General features: G+C 42.5%; 1 protein-coding gene and 1 pseudogene across 1 annotated transcript; one reads left to right on the forward strand and one right to left on the reverse strand.

Annotated features, from left to right (window-relative positions):
* Positions 1-1,948: 1,948 nt before the first annotated feature.
* Positions 1,949-9,057, reverse strand: LOC122133668 (CDK5 and ABL1 enzyme substrate 1-like). The gene is made up of 9 exons (XM_042710322.1): positions 8,636-9,057; positions 8,428-8,484; positions 8,206-8,295; positions 7,674-7,776; positions 7,051-7,213; positions 6,523-6,626; positions 6,320-6,426; positions 6,009-6,216; positions 1,949-2,133 (listed from the first exon to the last, which is right to left on the reverse strand). The coding sequence occupies exons 1-9, from the start codon at positions 9,055-9,057 to the stop codon at positions 1,993-1,995; spliced, it is 1,395 nt and encodes a 464-aa protein (XP_042566256.1). The 3' UTR covers positions 1,949-1,992.
* Positions 9,058-12,309: 3,252 nt separating this feature from the next.
* LOC122133669 lies at positions 12,310-19,392 on the forward strand (annotated as a pseudogene).
* The last annotated feature ends 7,048 nt before the right edge of the window (positions 19,393-26,440 follow it).

Below are 26,440 nucleotides of genomic sequence, written 5' to 3' on the forward strand. Positions count from 1 at the left end.
TACCGTTTAGCCGATTTGCCAGAAGGGGATACCCTAGCTAGCTTAACAATGGACATGCGCCTAACATCAACGTTCTATGCTCACCCAGTGAGAAGTTAAAAATGTTTAAATGTTTTAAACACAGTTCTTATCAAATAATGTAAGGACGGATAACATGTTTTAGTTAACTGATTGATTAAATTAAAATTCCTGTAGACTTAATTGATCATAATGTCGGGGGCTAAGAAATATCCTGGTCACAAATGAAACACTAACTCTGTGACATTCACTGTAGATTATCTGAACTGCATCCTGGGAGGTGTCTCGTTTGTTTATTGATTTTTATTGAATGACCGCTAGACGGTGCGTATTAATTTAATTATTAATTTATTGTTCATTTTATAATTAGCGTGCATTCTGAAGTGTTTCATGCCGGTGAGGTAATGACGTGACACAAGGCAATTGTGCCGTCATGTTCTATGACGACGACAGCGTTTCACAAAGTCTATAAAAGTGTGGTTATTGTTTGTTTGTCATTTACTTTACCAAAATGGATCATCTGAGTGAGAGTGTGAGATCTGCGATGAGTCAGACAATAAGGGTGCAATTGGAAGCAGTTTTCAATGACATTGCAGCAGAAAATGAGCAGAATGAACAGACAAAGAGAGCAACTATGCAGTCCCTCCTGCAGGACATAGTAGAGATGGAGGCTGTATTGAATGCCGAACGGGAGGAATGGGGAAAAAAGAAAAAAACACTACTGAAAGGAATAGAAGTAGCAAGAAGGGACAAACAATTGAAATGCCAGCTTGAGAAAGACCTGAACTTCTTTTGCATCAATAACGAGAAGGAAGAGTTGGAGCAGGAGAAAGAAAAATGAATTCGAGAACAATACGCTTCAGGAACTCCTGGAAAAGCAGGACGATGACCATGATGATGCCATGGCTGAAAGGCTGAAAGAGCAAATGAATAAAGACTTGGAGAACTTTGAAAGGATGACGACTGAGAGGGTAGACTTGGTGTTATCAGGAGTCCTGGTTGTTGCCCCTCTGAAACATAAACTACTGACAGAGCTGAAGGTGCAGGCAGAAAAAGAGGTAAATAAATAATTTGTTTTGCCGTTTGAGGTAAAATAAACAAACATTTACACCATCTCTTCCCAGACATTCAGTCCCACTAGATGCTGCCTTCTCGTTCCCCACTTAATTGCTTCCATCTGTACGTGTTCTGTGTTTGTGTCCTTCAGGTGTCTTCTCTTCAGGCGGTCTGTGACACAGAGGTGATACTAAACCCAATCGCAGCCCTGATAGAGCAAGAGATTGAACAAAGTATGAAAGAACTTCGCACCAAAATGTATACGAAGGAGGAGAAACTAAGGGATACACAATTGACGGAGAGATGGAAACTGGACAAAAAGATGAGCAAACAACTGGAGAAAATCCAGGCAAAGGAGAGAAAGCTGGAAAAGGAAAGAGAGAAGAAAGCAAATAAAGAGGAATTAGCCAGAGAAAAGAAGGAGCGCAAAGCCATGCAACCAGTGCCAGAGAGCAGAAGAACATGGTTCAATTTCTATGGAATCATTTTCTGAAGGAAATATGAATTCCTCCTGAGTAGCCTAAAGAAAACGATCCTTGTGTTTGATGAGGATTAAATGGGGGAGACTGAAAGGGATTGAGAAACATACTGAAAACACTCCACTTCAATAAATAATAAGGAAGTGGAAGCATTGACTTTTAATCTCAGTCTCAATAACTTGACGGCAATAAATGTAATTTTTATTCCCTCCACTACCAAGCCAATTGTTGTTTGTTATTTAAGTTATTTTGAAGTGTCTAACTTGGGTGAAGGATAGAAGAAGGTAGTTTATTGTATAACATTTAAACTACAAGGCCATCTCCAGTGTTCAGTCCATAGAGTGGCGGGTGGTCTGTAGTTGTTTCTGATGCCATCCAGTCTCTAAAGTCAAGCACCCCTGCCTATGTAGTGGTTGGTAGTGTGATGTTCCTTCCTGGGTCAGGTGGTCTGCAGCAGGCGTCTGCAGTGTGGCAGCAGCTCATGGTCGGGCAGGTGCAGGTTAAATTCCAGCGCCACCAGCACAGGAAACTCAAATGCCAGCAACTCCCTCCTGCTCAGCCTCAAACGCTCCTCTAGCCTCTAGGGCACATACAGTATGAGGGATACTCAGCATTATAAACACACACACACACACAAACACACACACACACACACACACACACAAAGTCATACACACATACAAAACATACACATTCCGATTACTTTAAATCTTGATGAGTAAGAAATCAGAGAGGTTGCGAAGACTGTGTCTTCTACCATGCTCTTGAATGTTCTACCATGCTCTTGAAAGGAACCTCCTGATCAGAAATGCCTGAAGTGCGTGCTGAATTTGACCATCCAAATTGACAGCCCTTTTAATGGTTTGAATGTTTTATGTAATTACCTACAGATTTGCATTACACCCACACAAACATAACTGTTCATTATAATTATTCAATTCCCATGGCTCTTGACAAGGACTCTTCCTTCTACTGCTCAATTAAATCCACTATCACTACTGCCATCACAGTTGGTGCAATTCTTTGGGATTTGTCATTAGGGATTTTTATGGGATCTCTACAACAGGGGTTCTCAAACTTTTTGGGGCCAGGGACCCCTCAAAGGGTAGAACATTTTTCGAGGACCCCCTCATAATCGCATCCCAAATTAAACCATATAGGCTTATAGCTATTTGTGATGTTTTATGCTTTTGGACTCTTTTACTCTAAAATCATATAGTACTAATATTACAAGAGTTTTAGATTGTATTACCATTGTATTACAATTGGCATTACTTGACAGTATGTAGGATATATTTGTAAATATTTTTTTGGAAAATGTGCTGAGAAGCTAAATAATGTTTACCTTACATAAAAACCAAATATTGATGGAATACATTTTTTTATCAAAGCAGATTGTAGGGTTTTCCAATACAACTCAGATTGTAGGGTTTTCCAACGGAGATGATTCTGAAGATTTATTTTTAACAAAGACATTAACAAACATGAAATATTCACCTAATGTTATCAAAAACTGGTATCCCAGACTGACACTCCGTACAAATCTCTGTACAAAAAATATGATAAACTCTTTTCAGTGGTGGTGTTGTGTGTGTGTGTGTGTGTCATCAATGAGAAGGGTGTTCCTGTCTCTCAGCACATAGTTTGTCCAGTGCAGTTTATTTACCCGGTCTTGTTGTCACTGAACGATGGCAACCTTTGGAAACCAGAAATCTGCAGTTGTTTTATGGCTGATGTGATGGGCACTTGTCTGTATTAGCGTTGTCACGAACACTTAACAAATGGCATTTATATTAGTATTAGCCTCCAGCAAGATACTAATGAAAACAACATGGTGACATCACTGCATTGATTATACACGTATAGCGTTTTCTTTCTAGAGGTTAATTTTGACAATGAACTGGGCTACGTTCTTGCAGCCAAATTGAAAGCTAGATCAAAGTCTCAGGGCTCTCAAGTGTCACGCATTGAGCGTGACAGTCACTCATTTCGGTCTTTACTCACGCACTCCCGCCACACATCGTATTTCTCACGCTGAAAAAAACCTCTAGGCTATTTAATGTGCCGCAGCGCGCAAACATGACCTGGTCGCGCTGCCCTCACCATGGAGGAATCAAGCACGTCTCCCCGAATCCCCTGGAGTTCTGCCGTGAGGTGCCACTTATCAGCCAATCAAAAAAAAAAATGGGCTACACAATAGCCAATCCGAGAAAATACATCTGTTGTATCTGGGTAAGATTTAATCCAGCAACCAATGAAAATAAAGCATCCTGAAATTGCGCGCGATTGATCTTTCGAAAGTTTCGTTCGTTCACCTGAGGAAACCACTGGAGCTCCGAGCATCAGTCTTCTACAAAGAGTAAGTCGTCTCCTATTTTAATGTTACAACAAATTCACAATGGTTTGACACAAGCAATGACAACTTGACTGCAGTTAGAGAATATTTCCCAGATGATTAGCATCAGTTTTTAATGAGTGTTTGTAGCCAACACAGTTTGCCTTTTCACTATAGCTTTGACTCCGAACTTCGTTAATAGGCTATAATAAATTCGAGCAGGCCTATTAAATATATATATATAGCCTATAATTCGAACGAATATTAGGCAGCCCTTAATATTCAATTATGTTATGGGCATTATTTTTTGTAAATGTGTTTGCTTGAACATTCTATTCAGATTCCGAGGCTTTTTCACGCCTGGTGAAGTTGTGAATCGCGAGCTCATTAGGCATACTAGCATGTTATAAATATCCTGGCCATGGATGCATTAATCATTGCATCTGTCTTTCAAAGATGTCAGGTAAAAAACAAATAAGCATCCTGTCCTTCGCCCAACGGGAAAGTCCCCTAAAAAGGCCAGATAAGGCCCAGAGAAGGTTGTAAACACATTAGAGGAGGAGATGGTGGAAGTGGAAGAGACAGTGCAGGTGGAAGAGGAAGAGACAGTACAGGTAGAGGAGGGAGAGACAGTGCAGGTGGAGGAGGAGGAGACGGTGCAGGTGGAGGAGGAGGAGACGGTGGAAGAAACAGTGGAGGAGATGGCTAGAACAAAAGGGAGAAAAGTCCCAGGAGCAGCCACATACAAGACCTCTTTTAATAGTGAATGGACCTCTAAATGGCCATGTATTACTGTAGGAAGCACCAGCTCATATTACTGGTGCTCTATCTGCCGCCAAGAGACTTCCTGTGCCCATCCAGGTGTGCGGGATGTGACAAGGCACATAGTAAGGGGCATCAGGCCAAACAGCAGGCACTGAAGTCAACCAGCACAATTAATGCATCCAATTCTATGACTATGGCATATATAATGGGAACCAACACCAAAAATGATAAAAGAGTCCAAAAAGGCAACAAACACCTACAATAAACAACACAAGTCATAATTCTCTCTCTCTCTCTCCCAAATTGAATAAATACTTTGTAATTGGTTGAATTGTCAGTGCCATTTGTCAAATCTTTTCTGCAAGTCTGAGCAATTAATAACACTAATAATAATATGGGGGGGGGGGGGGCTGGTCTGTGGGCATACGGCAGGGGCGGGGCGGGCGGAATGGGGGTGGGCCGGGGCGTCGCCGGGGGGGGGGGGGGGGGGATATGTCACTCTTGCCTGTCTTCAAAACTTGAGAGCCCTGACGTCTTAAACGAGAATAGCTACATGCAATAGGGCTAACCTATCTTTAAAAAAGGGCCTTCTGCAACGATAAACACGACCCGTACTGATGGAAGATTAAATGCATCACTTGCAGATTATGGCAGTTAACATTACTAGCATGAAAAGTGCGGTTTAGTTACGTTAACCACACTGCATTATGATCATTGTACTACGCATAGTCAAAATTCTGTGATGGGGAAAATCGCTTGTCGCTAAACTACTACTACTACTAAGGCTACTCGTGTTAGGCTGTAGGCTATATGGGTGACCTTGGGGGTGTTCATGTTTTTAATCACATTTGCTAACCTGTCGTTCTTTGAACTCTCTAAAAAGTTCGGGGTGTCTGTCTGAGAGGTCCTTAGCCATATTTGACGTGTTACCTCCCTTTGCCTGAGTGGCTTTGAAGCATGTTTTACAGACGGGTCTCTGTGTCGATGGGCTTTCCTTCACAGTCTGCTTCGTTTCCGAAGTACTTCCAGATCTCACTTATTTTTTTAAAACAAGCCGAGGACGGTCGGCCAGAGCTCCTGCACATGAGGCCATGTCTCCCCTGAGATCACTCGCTGTGAGTGAAGGCTGTCTGTTGCATGTGTGAGAGTTGGGCAGCCCCGCCCTTGCAGTAAATGCGTGCAGGCAGCATGACAGGGAGCGGAACAGTGAGTGCGCTCTGATTGCGTGCTATTTTAATGAAGTAACTATACTTATACCTTTCAAAACTTGTCTAGTATCCGTACATAAGTACCGCGGACCCCAGTTTGAGAACCACTGCTCTACAACAGTCACACACTATCACATGGGTACTCACATCGAGCAGCTGTCTGACCTCAAACCTTTTGAGGTCACTGCCCATCTTGGCAGCCAGGAGGATGCAGGCACCCGCACAGAGTTTGCGGTTCTGCTTGTCCACCTTGCCTCTGAGGGCCAGCTTTTCAAAGTACACGAAGGCCATGGCCACTGTAGGCTCCTCATATCCACAGTCCTCTTGAGCCACCTTACGGATCTCTTTCTTCAGACTGTGAATGTTAGAAGGCAGAGAGAAAAACAATATTCTGACCGATCAGAAATGAGGCAGTTCAATTGTCAACATTCTAACAACATTATAGCAAATTCAAGCACCTCCGGATTTTGCTGAGGGTCAGTCGAATGTGTGGAAACTTCTCCCTGAAAGTCTTATTCATATCTCTCTTCAGATCACTGGGTTTGGTATACTCAATGACAGTAGTCTGAGAGAAGAGGGGGAAAGACAGATTGGCATTGTTTGATTGCTGTGCTTCCTTCATCATTTTCAGTCTAGGCTCATTGTACAACAAACAACATACCATGTAAGAACGGAAGACAAGCACACGTTTGTGTTTGCCACATGGCCAAAGGGGATCATCCAAGAGGTTTGGGTCATAGTTCCTGCAGTCTCTACTATCAGCTCCTGCTAAATGAATGAGCACAACATAAACAGAAGGCTCCTGGTCATTGGAGATGAGCACAAGAGTCATATGCACCTGCTTCCATTGTGTATTTTGATCCAGTTAATGGTGTACACACATTTAGAAAATAAAATGTTTGTCTCCATTTAAGACTAATATGCTAAAATATGCCAGAACGCTAGATAATATGCCAAAAGCCATGTCCTTAAAATCAGACTGCTCTTAACAGGACTTTGTAAGACTCCTGAGGCCAGGTAATGCTTCTCTCACCTGTGTGTGTGAATACTCATGTCATTCTGACCGTACTGAGTAAGCTCCTCACCTGTGTGTGTGAATACTCATGTAATTCTGACCGTACTGAGTAAGCTCCTCACCTGTGTGTGTGAATACTCATGTAATTCTGACTGTACTGAGTAAGCTCCTCACCTGTCTTCCCCTTACGGTGGGCGCTGACACTCTTGATTGGGTGGTAACCATGGAAACCACAGGGAGCAGGAGGGTAGACGGGCCCTGAGGAGCTCTGCTGCTTGACGGGACAGTGTCTGCTCAGGGCATGAGTGGGATACAACAGCTGGGTGTATGAAACTGTCTGGAGGGATACATCAAACACAAGCACTCAGCATTCAGTAGTCAGGACTCTAATGGACTGGTCTGCTGATGATGCTGTTTGGTTTAAGAGTTTACGTCTGAAACTAGCAAGTTAACTTGAAAAAAAAGCCAACAAACTTACTCTGCAAACAAACATCTCAAGTGGAAATAATGAAAGATAGCCAACTTGCTAACTGATGTGTTTGTGATGTATTTGCTGTTACATTTTCACAGGGTTTCTGACCCAGCTCACAAAACTATATAGTGAATAACATAGGCAGCTAAATGTAACAAATGTGTTTATCTCTCCTTCACATGACCATATACAGTACAACCCAAATACAACCTACAACCTAACATAAAAACCTACCTACAAAAACATACCTTAAAATGGTACAAAAAACCCTACATAATGTGGCTTGAACTACAATGAACAGAGATGAACAGGTCTTTAGACTGACCTTTCCTTTAGTACCAAGCTCAACACCTTCCAGGCCGATCACCATCTCTTTTGTGGCCATAGCTCCAGATGGTTGCTGATGTCCACTCTCCAGTGTCACATCCCTGCACAGCACACAATGACTGATATCACATGTCACATGTAAACTGAATATAATGTCTGTATGTCTCTTTACCTACACATCGATTCACATTGGTATAATATACATTACAAAAAGCAGACAGTATAATGAAAGAAAACGTACCCAATATGGCTGTAGTCTCGGTAAGGTATGAGAGAAAACACCCGACAAAGAGCTCGTCTGACAGTTATCAGAATTATCCTGTGATGGAAAAACATCAGTTACAACCAAGATGTTACTATTATTGTACTGTCAATGGTATAAGACATAGATTACAAATCCTTCTTCCATCACAGCTCAGTATCCCACTGTGGATGGTAGGTGACACCTCCCTGCAAGTGCTCACATATTCTACCATCTTCACTTTGATTAGCTACTAAGAGAGTGTCCATGGTGTATGTGTGCAAAGTACCTGCCGTCACTTGTGTCATGCTGTCGCAGGTTTTTTATGAAATGGACCCTTTTACTGCTTTTTGGTCGAGGAAAGCTTGATGAATTAAATCTGAACAGAAAAAATGTTTATCTTGACATTACATTTCTCACCGCATACAAAATTCTAGCATGTGGCTTGACGGTAAGCATACAAAATATGATGAAAGTCTTTTATGTGTGTTAAATGCAGCGCCTGAATTACCTGCGGAGGGGAGCATTCTCCTCAATGTCCGGCAGGGTCTCAAACCGGATTTTGCGCCTGAGAAAGATGCTTTGATTAGTTCCATATTGGTGTCATTCAGACGACAAACACAATAAGTAATGATTCCTTTTTTAAGACTTAACTCTGATGATGAATTACATGAATTCTATAATCAGTAATGTATGATATGTGTCTATCTAAAGGTTACCTTGTCCGCTGTAACTCCTGGGAGGCGTTGCCCTGGCTGTCTGAGGAACTATGTGTTTGCTTTTTGGGGGAGCCAGAAAGTTCTCTCTGAGGTGCTGGGGTGAGTCTCCCTATGGCAGCATCAGACGGAGGATGACGATGAAGAAGACTGCTTATGTCAGATGCAGCCTGTGCTTCAGAGTCCATAGACTCCTGATCTACTGGCAGGCTTGTTGGTACACTATCACTCCAAGTCTGGTCCTCTGCTCCAGAACTGTGGACTATTGCAGTTGTAATGCTGCTGTACTGCTGGTGTGTCGTCATGGCAACTTCACTCCCCGCCTCAGCACCCAAAAAGCCCTCCCTAAAACCCTGTGGTGGTTGGCCATCCAGAGAGATGTTCCTCAGGAAGTAAAGAGCAGCCTGTCTTGTGCGCTGGTCCATAGCTGGTGCAAACGAGTCCCTTTATCTGTGTAGCGGGGTGTCTGGCAGGGCTGCTAGAGGGTATTTGTATAGCGGGGTGTCTAGTGTGCATGGCTGTGAATGGCAGGTCTTGAACGCCTCAAGTGGTCCTGATACACAGCTGACAGGACTAGGCTGTTTAAGCTCTCTGTTACTTTCTAGATCTAAGGGGCACCATCAATAGAGAGCTTGTCTGACTGTTCAACACTTTACTTAATGCTGTCCTATACTGGGACTTTATTCAATTACCTTAGCTGCTAAGATATTTCTAGGATTGTGAAATAAATCTCTAGTTTTGTCCAATGCACTTGGTGGAACTGTCATTGTCGTGAGTGTGTTGTGCATGTGTGTTTATGAGTTTGTGTGTGTGTGTGTGTGTGTGTGTGTGTGTGTGTGTGCGTGTGTGTGTGTTTGTGGGTGTGTGGAACTGTCATTGTCGTGACTCGTGAGTATGTTGTGCGTGTGTGTGTGTGTGTGTGTGTGTGTATGTGTGTGTGTTGATCGCCCACCAAGCAGTTCGACTCGCAGCTGCGCACGTGGTACTGCGAGAGTCACGCCCAGAGGTGCAACGCTGAGCTAGGAGGCCGGGAGGCACGCGTCAGGGCAAAGAGCGCCTTCAACACGAGGAGCAGTACCTCTCCACACCACACGGTGTCACCACCCACACATGACACCAGCACGGCACCACAAGCAGCGGTAACTACCAGCAACAGAGGGGGGAGAGCCAGGAGAAAAGTATGGGGAGATGAGTGATTAGGACCTCTGAGGAGAACAGGTATAGTCTGTAATAAGGATAATCTTCCTGAGACAAAAAAAGTCATACAAAAAATATTTAGATTTAATTATTAAATTCAGTGTCAGATTTAGGTTTGATTTGTGTAATTATGTGAATGAGAGTCCATATATCTGGTATAAAGATGTACTACTGCAGTTTGAATTGTGATGCTTTTTATTATTTTGTAATGTATGAGTTTCATACCACTACACACTACTGCCAGGTTATATGCTCCTGAGAATCAAACACAGGCCAACACCATGTTCTACCACACAAGCTGATTTACTGATGGGTTGATAAAGTGTCTCAAGGGGGTACCAAATACCATTTAAACTAACGATGAGAGGTTACCATGTATAAATGAACATAAACCTAGAAAAATTCCTCCCCAGTTTGATCCGTGTTGTGTCACTCTTTCGATGTTTGGGGCTATGGAAGGGGCTGAGACGTAGCTCTCCAAGCTTCCTATCACCCATTCCTCTCCTCACGGCCTCCTCAAACACCAGACGCTCCTTCTTAGACTCTAAGAGGAAGAACACCAATCAGCACACGGAGGAACTAATTCAGTTCGGCCGGAGTAAAACTGATCTTTAATTTCAAGATTTCAGAAGCTTCATACCTTTTTAGAAACCCTATAGGTTAATATATGAAAATGTCACGCCTGCTCCCCGCCCAATCCCCTTAACCAGAATTGATTCAATTGTTATTGCCCTGTTTAAAATCTGTGTTTATCGTAGTGTGTGTTGTGCCCCTCTCATCCTCTGGGTATCTGTAGCTGGCTGTGATGTTCTCCTGTCTGCCTCTGCCCACGGTCTCAGTGCTGATGTTCTGGCTAATCTGAGCCGTGTCAGTAGAGCCTCTGCTTTAAGCCGTCTTTCGTGAGCATCCAGAACACATGATCTGCATTCAGTGCAGCGATGACAAATGGCATTTCATTCTTCAGGTTGGTGTGTCCCTCCAGAACAGCCTTCAGAGAGTACGGTGGGTCACAGCATGTGTATCTATAACCAACATTTCTATTAAATTCTTTATGTTTATAATATAATACAGAACGGAAGTGCAGCAGTCCTCCAGCACAAACCCTTTCACCTTATCGTAACAATCTCATTCCGAGTGGTTGCTGAGATACTCATGAACTGTCAGTCATGAACACACAGGTCAAGTTGAGAGAGGTAGAGGAGAAGTTACTCAAGCAATTCACTTCACAGATTCAACAAATAAGAAAATTAAGCTGTCTGACATTATGATTATGACTATCAGTTTACTATCAGACTACTCATCTGTAACAGTCACTGACATTGACTGAAACTGTAAGTTGTTTATATATCTGTAGTGTGGGCAGGTCCTCCACAAGTTCAGATGTGCACAGTATCACAGTATGTCGATCAATTATTACATAATCGTCTGATAGCAACTATTTTGAGCTGACCGCAATTATTTTGCATAATTGTTAGAATATTTTCCATAAATCTGTATAAAAACATGGATTTCTTCAGGAGGGACTGCTGAGGATGAAGTGATGCAATGGTTGACTGGACAGTCACACAGGCACCTACTTCTGTCAGAGAGAGAAACTGTAATGATCACTATTCAGTTCGATCACACACGTGTGTGTAACGCATGCCAAACCAGCTATTTTCTTCGTAAGAAAAGTTGAAAAATAAAGTAGTGTTATATTTGGATGACATTTGATCGCTTTTATTGAATATATGTTTATTTTTTACACAAATCAGTAAACAGATGAGCTTAATGAGGTAATATTGACTTAATGATGAATTAACAATTACTATATGAAGAACTTTGTGTGACTTTACATACCGTACTTCAACTCATCAGGTACAGGTAACGATAATTAGCAAAGACTTTTACACTGGAAACAGGGAGTGATGTTTAAAACACTTATGTGGAAATGCCAAAGTTGACTTTCATCCAACCCTGTGTCAAAACTGAGAAAGTATTCATACTAACTGAGAAAAAAGGGCCCATCCCAACCCTGGGCTGCGCTCCTTCTAGAACGCACTGCCCTTAAGCAGGAACAGGATCAGCCTAATGAGGTCATAGTGATGATAGTGATGAATTAACAATTACTATATGAAGAACTTTGTGTGTACATATTTTTCTTGAAATCATCATTGATGAGCTCGATAATTAGCAAAGACTTGCATTTACACTGGACCATGGAGTAATGTTAAAACACTTTTATTGGCTTTCATCCAACCCTGAGTCAAAAGTGAGAAAGTACTGTATTCATACTATCTGAGAAAAAAGGGCCCATCCCAACCCTGGGCTGAGCTCCTCCTAGAATACACTGCCCTAAAGCAGATTAAGATCTATGGGAGGAGAGTTTGTGTGGGTTCTCACTCTCTCTTTCTTTCTCTCTATCTGTCTATCTCTGTCTTTCTCTCTGTCTGTCTGTCTGTCTCTCTCTCTCTCATAGTCTAGTGTGTGCTATGCAACAGGATGTCACAATAATGTGTATATGTAAATGATGAAATCATGTTTGATTTCCTCAGCAGGGCTGGGCGAGGGGTGTGTACTCTTGTCGGGAAGAAAACCCCTCTGGCATTCCTGGGAACTGAAATACAGGGCATGACAGGGTTTAAATAGGCGACACACACTCTCTCCCTGCAGATTCACACTTGCTGGGACGACTATCTAAACTCCATCACTAGGAGAAGAGAATACTCATCCTCTCAACAGCAACTATGGCGCTTGGTAAGTCCCTTACTTCAGTGGTTCTCAACCAGGGGGCCGGGGCCCACATGGGGGCGCCAGGGAGCTGCAAGGGGGCATTAAGGGGCAAGGGGGCATTAAGATGATGGGAAACTAATTAAAACAGTGAGCCTTAATTATCAAGTGAAATATGGTAACATTTGTATGGAGAACTTTCCTAAATATAAACTCAAAGTCATTTCTATTTAAAATTAGATTAGAATGAGTCTTAAAACATTTGGCATTCATATTTTGTGTTATAAGTGAATTGTGGCACCTATCAACTTTCAAACTCTAGGAAGTATGGAAGCCTGGAAGTATTGATACATTAGTCCTATTACAGAATGTCTCAATTATAAAGTGTTAAACTAACATAAATAATACAAACAAGTTAATATTATACAACAAGCCTTTTACTACCTGTGGATGTATGGGAAAGGGGAAATGGAAATGGAAATTAAGGATTCCGCTTATGATATTTCGGGAAAAGTTGTTTTTTAAAGTTTTTATGGGGTCAAATTAAATAAGCTTGACTAACTGCATTGGACTTTGGAGTGTCTAGGTATCAGTGAAAAATACGAGTTGAATAAAAGTTTATGCGTTAAGAGATGATAGCTTCCTGATTAACAGAAACTAGTGGGGCCGTAACGTTAGCCTATTACTACAGCTAAGTATGTGAAGGTAACTTCTTTATTTAGCCTAACATCAACATCTGAAGGTATTTTAAGATTAAATCTAGGTTAAAGAAGTTGTTCATTCTTGTAGGTTTTAATTTTTTTGATTGAGGTCCTTACTCGTAAATGTGTAACGCGAATGCACACATTTGACATGCCATTGCATCTTACATTGGAACCTGATGTTGTTTTCATTGGGCTAGACACTTAAACGGGTCCAGCAGCAGCACTGCTTTTCACCAAAGATTTCAAGGAACGTAGCGCGCTGTCTTTCGTTGTTGTCTAGACGCAAACTTGAATGGTTAAATTCACTTTGATGTATGTTTTGGTATGATTTCTGGTAGAGATAAGCAAGGTCCTGCTCCACGTCAAGGAAAACAATAAGGAGCACCGCACTGATGACGTAAGCGTAAAACGTTTGATGGTGCGCCGTGGCCAGAGCTTCAAAATCACTCTCCACACCAATCGGCAGTTCCAGCCTGATACCGACACGCTCCTTTTTACTGCGGAGACAGGTATGTTTATGTATCATCATTCTTTATGTATCATCATTCTGATCAGTATTGGTATCAGTCACACAAGGAATACAGTGCATTCAGCTTGATCTACATGTGTTGATAGCAATGCCAATTACAATTTCCTCATTCATGTTTTTATCAGTCTTTATGCATCAACATTCAAACTGCCATTGCATAATACAAGTCACACAAATGAGAAATGCAATGTGTATGACTGGACAAAGTGTGATCTTAAAGGCCAAGTCATCCTCTATTTAAAAACCCTACCTACATCATGAATAAACTCTGTCATGAACAGGCAGTAACATCACATTGGCGTTAACAGCAAATATGCTTTCCCTGCAGGACCCAAGCCATCAGAGGAAAAGGGCACGCGTTGCGTGTTTGGTTACCCGAAGTCGACGGGTGCAAAGAAAGCATGGACAGCACTGGTACAGGAGAGTGGCCGATCTTCCATGACCTTGGCCATAAGCAGCCCAGCTGATGCCAGTGTGGGCTCTTACAATCTGTATATGAGGGAAGGGTCACACGCCTCCCCTCAGTCCATCACAAACATGGTGCTCCTCTTTAACCCCTGGTGCACAGGTATGCAATTCCTGAAACACACAAGCACAAACAGACATGCAAGGCTCATATGTAAACAAATGTATGCTGATGTGAGGTGGCCTATACACACAGACAAATGTTACACTTATGCATGCCTACCATTCCCCTGTCGCATTTGTCTGAAAACTTACCGGCCTTGTCTGTATATGTTTGTGCTCTCTGTTTGTATGGATGTGGTGTGTGTGTTGATGGATAAAGAGGACTGGGTGCACCTCCCAGAGGAAGCTAAGAGGCAGGAGTATGTGATGGCTGAGCAGGGCATCATCTACAGAGGATCTGCTGACCGCATCGGCCCCCCTGGCCTGGAACTTTGGACAGTACGCTAACAGCACATGTGTGTTTTATGATTTTTGCGAACTAGCCAGTGGGATGCGGTTGTTCATGTGTTTGTGGATGCTGTCTTTGCTGCTCTTTTCAGTTTGAGGAGGATATGGTGGACATCTGCATGAAGCTGCTGGACATGAACCCCAAGTGTCTGAGGGACCCTGCTGAGGATTTCTCTGCCCGCTGCAACCCCATCTATGTAGGGAGGGTGGTCAGTGCTATGTATGCCCTGTTGTTCTCTCCCTCTCTCTCACCCTCTCTCTCTCTCTTTGTGAGTTTGGGACATTGTTGTATTGTATTCGTAAAAACGTCTGTGTGGTATTTGTTTCCTTATTTCCTTTAATTCTTGTTTAGTTTGATCAATCTATTTAATTTGACCGGAAAGCACTTTGGTACAACTCCTGTTGTTTTAAAATTTCCTAGACAAAGTTGACTTAACTTGACTTGATTTATTCGCAACAGATCAACGCTAATGATGACCGTGGTATCCTGGCGGGCCGCTGGCAACACCGTACTCCGGTGGCGTGGCCCCCACCCACTGGAGCAGCAGCGTGGACATCCTGCGGCGCTGGTACAAGAGCCATTACTCGCCGTGAAGTACGGACAGTGCTGGGGTGTTCGCTGGGGTCATGTGCACAGGTGAGAACTGGAACTGTGTAAACATATTATTTCTATTGTCTAATTTCATGTCTGTGGTACCACTGGATGCTGTTAATGGTTTGGAAACATTTATTTATCTGCAAGAACTCTAGGGTCACCGTGTAATATCTGATTACTGTTCTTCCTGATGTAAAACAAAGGTTTCTGTATATCACAAGATGAAACAATCTCTTCAATCATAGATCAGTCAGGCTATGATTTAGGCTGTTTCATACTGCTTGGCTACACAGGTCAACAGTAAAAATATCGAGGTCTCACTGTGTTTCTGTGTGTGTGTCAGTTTTGAGGTGTCTGGGAATCCCATGTCGTGTAGTCAGCAACTTCCAGTCTGCTCACGACACTGATAAAAACCTGACCATCGATGAGTACTACACAGACCACGGGTTCAGCCTAAGGAGAGCGATGACAGTGTGTGGTGAGTGTCTTACTAGAAATGAATCAGACGAGCTTGTTAATATGTATAGTATATGTAGGTGTTTATGGAGTCTCCTGTTAGTCCCTTTTCGACACTCGGTCGGCCTACCGCCTATTTCTGAAAGACTGCTGCTCAGTTAGATAAGACTGGTGTCCCTTTTACCACTGTTGTCAGACTTACAGAATTGTTCTATATTTCCATTCCATAGCATTAGGGAACATGGTGTTTGTCAGTGCAGAGGGTCAAATGAACGGTTGCTTAGTCGTTACGGGGCAATAGGGCACTATCACAGGGCCTACCGTTACATGGAACACAGGACACCCCCCCTCCACCCCTCACCCCCCGCCTTACTCACAGGGCCCAATGGCCCCCTGTTGGCACACCTCCATGACATTAAAATGATTGACCATAATCCCCTTTTCTCGCAGTTTCTGTCTCTGCCAGTTAGTCACCCCGAGTGTCTGTACCAGTTAGTATTACCTCAAACTCACTATGTGGAGGAAACCTTTTACTTGCCTGATACAGATGAACTTACTTATGTGTGTGTTTGTGTGTTCAGGAACTTCCACGTGTGGGTAGAGGGATGATGAAGCGGCCAGACCTCTCTGGGGATTCAACATACGATGGCTGGCAGGTGCTGGACCCCACCCCACAGGAGCAGAGTTCAGGTAACACACACACACACACACACACACACACACACACACACACACACACACGTACAAGTTACTGAAATCCCTCTTGTCTCTTAGGAGTGTTCTGCTGTGGTCCGTGCCCTGTGAAGGCTGTTCTGGAGGGACACAGCGACCTGAAGTACGACGTGCCGTTCGTCTTCGCTGAAGTCAACGCCGATCAAGTCACCTGGATGCTCATGAGAGACGGCTCAAAGCACAGGCTCCGCACTGTAACTAGTAATGTTGGCCAGAACATCAGCACTAAAGCTGTAGGCGCATACAGACGGGAGGACATCACAGCCAGTTACAAATACCCAGAGGGTGAGGGGAACATCACATACACTGGCTTACACACACCCTCACCATCACACACACACTGGCTTACAAAGACCTCACCATCACACACACACTGGCTTACACACACCTCACCATCACACCACACACTGGCTTACACAGACCTCACCATCACACACACTGGCTTACACAAGCCTCACCATCACACACACTGGCTTACACAGACCTCACTAGAGGCTGTGGGATATTTTCATATGAATAAGGAATGGATTTACCAGATAACTATGTTACTATATGTGTATTATTGTTATATGTATATATGTTAGTATTATATGTATAGGTTGTTATATGTTTAGCATATTGTATTGTATATTATCTTGTATATTTAGTAAGGTTATTATATGTTATTACATGTAAATTATGTTCAGAGTACTTGTACAGAGTGTATGTCATGTTATGTTATGTTATATTATGTTTGCTATGTTATGCTATGGTAGGTGTTGTGTGGTGGCCTTGTCCTAAGAATTTCAGTGCCCAGTCTGACCCTGTGTCATTCTGTGCATCTGACAATAAAAGACTTGTAACTTGTAACTTGTAAGAGGCGATAGTGAGTCACTGTAGTGAAAACAGCAAGCAGTGGCCAAAATTATTCCCCTGCCCGTGCGCTGATCCTGGTGCTCTTCCTCTTAGTTCTAAGAAGGAGCGTCTGGTGTTTGAGGAAGCCGTGAGGAGAGGAAACGGACACAAGCCCCGCCCTGAGCTGCCACTGAAGCCTACCGTGGTGAAGCTGGAGATCACAGAGGAGAAGGAGCCAATCACGGGACAGGATCTGGAGCTGAGTCTGCTCCTCCATAGTGGAGCACTTGCGGGAGTTCAGCGTGCAAATTAACGCTCAGGCCATGAGGTACACAGGTGTGCCCGACAGCCTGGTGTACAGGGCAGAGAAGGATGTCCTGCTGCAGCCCAAGCAGGGTGGGTGTACCGGTGCTCTGGAGAGACCCCAAACTGGAGTTTCTACTGTTTTTTGTTTTTTTTTCAATATAGTAATATATTGTTTACATTTCTGACTCTGAATTACATTTTCCACCTTGGTTTGATACTCATTTTACTTAGTCTTATCGACAGAAATGGCACCTCTTCAGTGTAATAATCTATAATTGAACTATCTATTTAATCTAATCTATTTTACTGTTTATATCTGTGTGTGTGTGTGTGTGTGTGTGTGTGTGTGTGTGTGTGTGTGTGTGTGTGTGTGTGTGTGTGTGTGTGTGTGTGTTTGTGCATGTGTGTACAGACCTCAAGATTTCCATCCGGATCCCATTCTCCTTATATGGGACCAAGATGCTGGACAACAGCAGTCTGAAGGTCTCGGCACTGGTGCACGACAAGCAGCACCCAGGAGATGGCTACCTAGCTGTGAAGAACATCGTACCGCAGGAGCCTACAATCACCATCAGGTTTGTCCACAGTGGTGTTTGCATAGTTCATACTTGAACCAACATCATATTATTATATTTACATGTAATAGACACTAGACGTAATTGACACTTTAGTACTTCATACTGATATACATATATATATATATATACAGACACACAGTTGATCTACAGGAACCATCAGTATTGGTGTTGGTAGAAGTATTTCAGAGGCTAACTGAATGAGTCACCATCACACTTATACTGACACGATCATAGATCCAGTTCTTAGAGTAGTATACTGCTAGAGAGTTATACTATTATATATTCTGTGGATTGTTTTAATGAATCCTGTCAATGGCAATAAGACCTAAAGAGAGATTTGGGACGTATTGACCCTGAATCCCTTGTATTGTAATGGTGAAAGTATTGATCTAATGAAGTTTGCTTGTTCTTAGGCACCCAGCACATGTCAGCAGTTTACAGAGGTGACGGCGGAGGTCATCTTTGAAAACCCCATATCCAGCACACTTAGAGATGGCGTCCTTACAATAACAGGCAGTGGGCTGTTGAGTCATACCGTGGTGGCCAGGTAACACACACACACACACCCACACACACACAAGTGGAGAAAGAAGTGTCCTTTGGGGAACTTATCCCATTTGAAAAGAGCTCTTGCATTTGAACTGACAGAGTGAATGTTCCCTGATGGCATATTTGACCTCTAAGACTGCTCTTTTGTGAGCTGTCTGTCTGTCTGTCTGTCTGTCTGTCTGTCTGTCTGTCTGTCTGTCTGTCTGTGTGTGTGTGTGTGTGTGTGTTTGTGTGTGTGTGTGTGTGTGTGTGTGTGTGTGTGTGTGTGTGTGTGTGTGTGTGTGTGTGAGATGGAGTACAGTTTGTCTTCAGGAAAGCACAGCACAGCTTCTGACAGCTTCTGACATTTAATTTCAGTCATATATCCTTCCCAGTGAAATACTTCAACGAAAACACCTGCATCTCCCACCTTATTGATTGGACATTACAATGTTTGTATTTGTGTGTTCGTAGAATTCCGGGTGCTTGAGGCTGATCAGCGCGTGCGTTTTCGGATCCCTTTCACGCCCTACCGAGCCGGTTGCAGGAAGCTGATGGCAGATTTTGACTGCGACACCTTCAGGGACATGAAGGGCAGCTGTAATGTGGAGGTCAAACCCAACCTGGTGGTTAGCCCACCCTACACAACCTTCAACGGGTCCATCTATGGAGCATAAATGGGCAATGGGGGGCTGATAGAACCACATATTGCCCTTTTCCTAAGTGCTTATATTATTTTGTATCGTCTGTATTTTGTATCATGTAACTCACACCCCTGGATTTGCACTCTGTGTTTGTCTCAGTAAGAGCATATAGCTGATTAGATTCTCATTAGCTCATTAGATTATATCAGTTTACACTTTCCAACACACACACTTACACATACACACACACACACACACACACACACACACACACAAACACATACAAACACTCACACATACATTCACAGTGTTAAGTATTCTACAGATTAAAGTGTTAAATAACTTACAGATCTAAGTGTTCAATAGATTTTTTCTACCTACGATAGTTTGTTTTGATTTCAAATGATTGTGTCATAAAATCCTGTTCTAATAAACTCGTTCAAACTGTGGCTCACCATGGCTCTGAGGTTTGATGTAAAAATGTATGTTCTGGTTCTAATACATATATTTAATATCTTGACACCTCTTAGTGTATGAATCTTGGTTGTTCTCAACACACACACACACACACACACACACTAGTGTCTCTCAGACAACACACACATACCTGCACAAGTGTTTGGTCTACTACACATTTTTGGAACAGATGCCACTTTAGAAGCTTCTGATGACAACAGAGCTGGTATTTACTAATGCAACACTGAAATACACAAACACACACACACACACAGACGTCCTCAAAACGATTCTAATATAAACTCTCCACGTACTACTGCCTTTCTTCAGTCACTCACACACACACTGTCACCATGAATAACCATTAGGTCAGAGAGTTACATTACATTACATTTGGTCATTTAGCAGACGCTTTTATCCAAAGCGACGCACAAAGGAGAAAACAATCAAGCTACGAGCAATAGAGAACTAGTGTAACATAAATACTACTTTACATAAGTAATAAAAAGCGCAGGAATGTAACTACTGTAAGTGCGAGTGAAGTACTAGTTAGAGGAGATAGCATTAGAGGAAGGATAAGGAGAGGTAGAGGAAGGAAGAGGAAGGGGGAGGCAGTGCAAGTTAGGAAAGGAGGTGCTCTCTGAAGAGTTGGGCCATCAGCACTAAAACTGACTTAGACAGACTTACACACCAGCACACACACTGGCTAACACATACCTCACCAGCACACACACTGGCTAACACATACCTTACCAGCACACACACACTGGCTTACACAGACCTCACCATCACACACACTGGCTTACACAGACCTCACCATCACACACACTGGCTAACACAGACCTCACCAGCACACACACTGGTTTAAATAGACTACTGGTTTTAGCACACTTCACGCATACCATTTAATTCTGTTAACTTGATATAATCTAATTGTAAGTGTCCTGAGAAAAGTGTTTTTCTTTTTTTTTCACAAGGGAGAACAATGGCATTCACTCTTCCCCTATGAAGATACACTCTTAACCGCCTGCAATTTACCTAAACAAACAGCATCTTACCAAGTGACCCTTTCTGTGAAGGGCCAGCACTGCCTATGTCTCTAATGTCAATCCATCAGCCATTGCCACACATGCTGTTAGCAAGCTTGTTTGAGGGGTTGAGGAATAAACATACAGTAGTTTCAACTGGCAGATATTCTTGCTACACAAACTGATTGTAGTGCCTCTCCTCCTAGGCTCTCAAAAGGAGAGGCGTGTGTATGAGGAGGCTGTCAGGCGAGGCAAGATGACCATGTGGTGTGGTGTCCTCCTGGCATCGCAGATACCCAAATGCCTCAGAAGCCTTGCGGGGGTGACACTGCAGATCCCAGATACGGGCCTGGCCATCGACGGGAAGGACCTGGAGCTGCGCCTGTCCCTGTCCAGCAAACACTCGGCTCCGCGAGAGCTCAGCGTGCACCTGATCACCCAGGCCATGAGGTACACAGGTGTTCCTGACTGCCAGGTGTGGAGTGATGTGAGAGAACGTGCAGACTGCAGCCCAGGCAATGTGGGTCTTTACTTACGAGTTACAAAAGTTATGAAAATTGTATATTTTATACACTGGGGTTAAATAAACACACATATGATTCAAAGCACAAAATGCCCTCTAATGCCCCAAATCCACTGCCTTCTATATTTGTGCCCACCGTGCCAACCCTACGCTTCCTCTTATTTTAATTTTATTTATTTTTTTACTCTGATCTTCATCATGATATAACGTGATATTAAGAGGTTAGATAAACTATATCTCTGCATAGTTTTTATTTCTATCTTATGTTATGCATTTTATGTATGCTATTTTTATCTTAAATCTTTATGCACTCTATCCCTGTTTTCGTGTTTTTATGTGTTATGTTTATTTGATGTCTATTGTTTTTGTGATTACTGTGCATATAATTTCTTTGTGCACGTAAATTTCTTAGCTGTTAAGCACTTTGAGCTGCATTGTTTTGTATGAAAGGTTGCTATACACCAAAAGTCTGTCATCGTAAAAATATTTCTCTTTTAAAATGTTTAACAGTACAGTTTTAAAGGTTTTAAACCAACAAAAAGGATCACTCGTTGATGTTTTGGAACCTGAGATTCTAAAAGTAGTTGTGAGGGTTTCCTCTCTCGACCAGAAGGCGTCGCCCACAGCTAGCGTATCGAACCGTCGGTGCAAAGGCTCACGACTGAGCTTTGGAGAGAGGAAACCAGTTTGGGGTTGCTGATGTGCTTGGGGATAAATTACACCTTTGGGAGGTCCAAAACGAAGTTCACGATCCACTCAAAAACTTGAACCTGAGCGAACATCCATCAGACTCGCTCACGGAGCAAGTGATAATATAACGTGAAATGCTCTTTGCTTGGTTCGCTCAGTTCAAACCAGTGACAGCGTCCCACATATGTGAGAGTTGCGTGTGCCGTGATTTGCTGTGCCGTAATTTATGGCACAAAATGGAACACTAAACAGGTGTTGTAATCACCACATTCGTTTATTCATCAATTAGCCTAAGTAAGATACGTTTAATGTTTAGCCTAAACATCCACATCTGTCATGTTGATGTATTTGTAATGTTCTGTAACTCGCTTTGGACAAAAGTGACTTCCAAACCATAACCATACACAATTCATCATCATCATCATCATCATTATTGTTTAGTGTAGATGATCAGAACTGCATCCTTGGAGGTGTCTCGTTTGTTTAGAAACTCAAACTGACATTAATGGAACGAGATTGTACGATTTTTATCAGATGACCGCTAGACAATGCGTATTTTATAATTCATTGAATTATTAATTTAATTTAGTCATTTAGCAGACGCTTTTATCCAAAGCGACTTACATATGTGTGACTTTACAATGTATACACATTTTCACTGATAGCACACTACACATCAGGAGCAATTAGGGTTCAGTGTCTTGCTCAAGGACGCTTCGACAGGGAATTGAACTAGCGACCTTCTGATTACTAAACGACTTCTCTACCACTGTACCACTGTCGCCCATTTATTGTTCATTTTATAATTAGCGTGCATTCTGAAGTGTTTCATGCCGGTGAGGTAATGACGTGATACAAGGCAATTGTGCCGTCATGTTCTATGACGACGACATAGCGTTCCACAAAGTCTATAAAAGTGTGGTTATTGTTTGTTTGTCATTTACTTTACCAAATGGATCATCTGAGTGAGAGTGTGAGATCTGAGATGAGTCAGACAATAAGGGTGGCAATTGGAAGCAGTTTTCAATGAACATGGCAGCAGAAAATGAGCAGAATGAACGGGCAAAGAGAGCAACTATGCAGTCCCTCCTGCAGGACATAGTAGAGATGGAGGCTGTATTGAATGCCCGAACGGGAGGAATGGGGAAAAAATAAAGAACACTACTGAAAGGAATAGAAGTAGCAAGAAGGGACGAACAATGGAAATGCCAGCTTGAGAAAGACCTAAACTTTCTATTGCATCAATAGCGAGAAGGAAGAGTTGGAGCAGGAGAAAGAAAAATGTAAAAAACTTGAATTCGAGACAATACGCTCAGGAACTCCTGGAAAAGCAGGACGATGACCATGATGATGCCATGGCTGAAAGGCTGAAAGAGGCAAATGAATAAAGACTTGGAGAACTTTGAAAGGATGACGACTGAGAGGGTAGACTTGGTGTTATCAGGAGCCCTGGTTGTTGCCCCTCTGAACACAAACTACTGACAGAGCTGAAGGTGCAGGCAGAAAAAGAGGTAATAAATAATTTAGTTTTTGCCGTTTGAGGTAAATAAATAAACAAACATTTTACACCATCTCTACCCAGACATTCAGTCACACTAGATTGCTGCCTACTCGTTCCCCACTTAATTGCTTCCATCTGTACATTGTTCTGTGTTTGGTCCTTCAGGTGTCTTCTCTTCAGGCGGTCCTGTGACACAGAGGTGATACTAAACCCAATCACGGCCATGATAGAGCAAGAGATTGAACAAAGTATGAAAGAACTTCGCACCAAAATGTATACGAAGGAGGAGAAACTAAGGGATACACAATTGACGGAGAGATGGAAACTGGACAAAAAGATGAGCAAACAACTGGAGAAAATCCAGGCAAAGGAGAGAAAGCTGGGAAAAGGAAAGAGAGAAGAAAGCAAATAAAGAGGAATTAGCCAGAGAAAAGAAGGAGCGCAAGCCATGCAACCAGTGCCAGGAGAGCAGAAGAAACATGGTTCAATTTCTATGGAATCATTTCTGAAGGAAATATGAATTCCTCCTGAGTAGCCTAAAGAAAACGATCCTTTGTGTTTTGATGAGGATTAAATGGGGGAGACTGAAAGGGATTGAGAAAACATACTGAAAACACTCCACTTCCAATAAATAATAAGGAAGTGGAAGCATTGACTTTTAATCTCAGTCTCAATAACTTGACGGGCAATAAATGTAATTTTTATTCCCTCCACTACCAAGCCAATTGTTGTTTGTTATTAAGTTATTTTGAAGTGTCTAACTTGGGTGAAGGATAGAAGAAGGTAGTTTATTGTATAACATTTAAACTACAAGGCCATCTCCAGTGTTCAGTCCATAGAGTGGCGGGTGGTCTGTAGTTGTTTCTGATGCCATCCAGTCTCTAAAGTCAAGCACCCCTGCCTATGTAGTGGTTGGTAGTGTGATGTTCCTTCCTGGGTCAGGTGGTCTGCAGCAGCTCATGGTCGGGCAGGTGCAGGTTAAATTCCAGCGCCACCAGCACAGGAAACTCAAATGCCAGCAACTCCCTCCTGCTCAGCCTCAAACGCTCCTCTAGCCTCTAGGGCACATACAGTATGAGGGATACTCAGCATTATAAACACACACACACACACACACAAAACATACACATTCCAATTACTTTAAATCTTGATGAGTAAGAAATCAGAGAGAGGTTGCGAAGACTGTGTATTCTACCATGCTCTTGAATGTTCTACCATGCTCTTGAAAGGAACCTCCTGATCAGAAATGCCTGAAGTGCGTGCAGAATTTGACCATCCAAATTGACAGCCCTTATAGCGGCCATATGCCATGATTGAATTGGTCTGTGCTTTGGTGCTTTTATTTTGGTATCTGGTGGGTGTGTATGCAAGTCACGTGGGTATTGGCATAGGAATTGGTGAATGAATATATGCACCTGGGCACCTGTGGTAGTATGGCGAGGGGGTGAGTAGGGAGAGCACAGTTTTTGTTGACCGCTCAATATGCTGAGTATTGGAACTTTGGATTTTATGGACTATTGGAACTTTGGATTTTATGGACTAACTAAAACGCTTATTGGATGAATTGCATGTATATTTATTATCGCCACCTTGCACAGAAGCACTTGCACTTTTCTATCTGCTGTCCTGTTCAAGAAGGATGTTTATCTGCCCATAAAAATAAACAAAAGAAATCGTAACCTCCAGAGCGGACATTGAAATTGTTGGTAGCGCGTCACTCAAGTGAATCTCCCTTACTTAGCCTCTATAGCCCTCTTAATGGTTTGAATGTTTTATGTAATTACCTACAAATTTGCATTACACCCACACAAACATAACTGTTATCAATCAATCAATCAATCAATCAATTTGTTTATTTGATAAAGAGGGACAGTGTACATTCATGAACATTAAAATGTAAATTCACCCAATTATAGCCAAAAGGCTAGTTTCCATTGGCGTCCCCCTGCCAGAGTGAAAAAGGCTATACAACCTAAAAAAGGCATTAACGTATATCAAACATAACATTGACAATAAATCAAAAAAATTAAATAAGATAAAATAAAATAAAATACAATCCCAATATACAAGTTCTACTGCTTACCCACTAATGATCACATTTTTGGTTATTTAACAACCATGTTTTGAGATTACTTTTAAAACAGTTGAATGAGGTTGATTCTCTAATGTTCTGAGGGTTAGGTTATATGTTCATTATAATTATTCAATTCCCATGGCTTTTGACAAGGACTCCTCATTCTACTGCTCAATTAAATCCACTATCACTACTGCCATCACGGTTGGTGCAATTCTTTGGGATTTGTCATTAGGGATTTTTATAGGACCTCTACAACAGTCACACACTCACATGGGTACTCACATCGAGCAGCTGTCTGACCTCGAACCTTTTGAGGTCACTGCCCATCTTGGCAGCCAGGAGGATGCAGGCACCCGCACAGAGTTTGCGGTTCTGCTTGTGCACCTTGCCTCTGAGGGCCAGCTTTTCAAAGTACACGAAGGCCATGGCCACTGTAGGCTCCTCATATCCACAATCCTCTAAATCTGAGTTGTGTGCCCCAAGTTAACTCAGATGTTAAATGACTCTAGTCCCCAAGTTAACTCAGATGTTAAATGACTCAATTTAACTGGATGTTAAATGACTCTAGTCCCCAAGTTAACTCGGATGTTAAATGACTCTATTCAAGTTAACTCAGATGTTAAATGACTCTAGTCCTCAACTTAACTTGGATGTTAAATTACTCTAGTCCTGGCAGACATCTGAAAACAGCGGAGAGCGGTCTCTTCCAAAATACTGCTGACTTCATTTGGAGGTGGTCTGTATGTTCATTATTAGTTCAAGTCTTTTATTGTCAGATGCACAGAACAACACAGAGTCAGACTGGG

Source organism: Clupea harengus, chromosome 17 (assembly GCF_900700415.2).
Source record: "Clupea harengus chromosome 17, Ch_v2.0.2, whole genome shotgun sequence".
NCBI lineage: Eukaryota > Metazoa > Chordata > Actinopteri > Clupeiformes > Clupeidae > Clupea > Clupea harengus.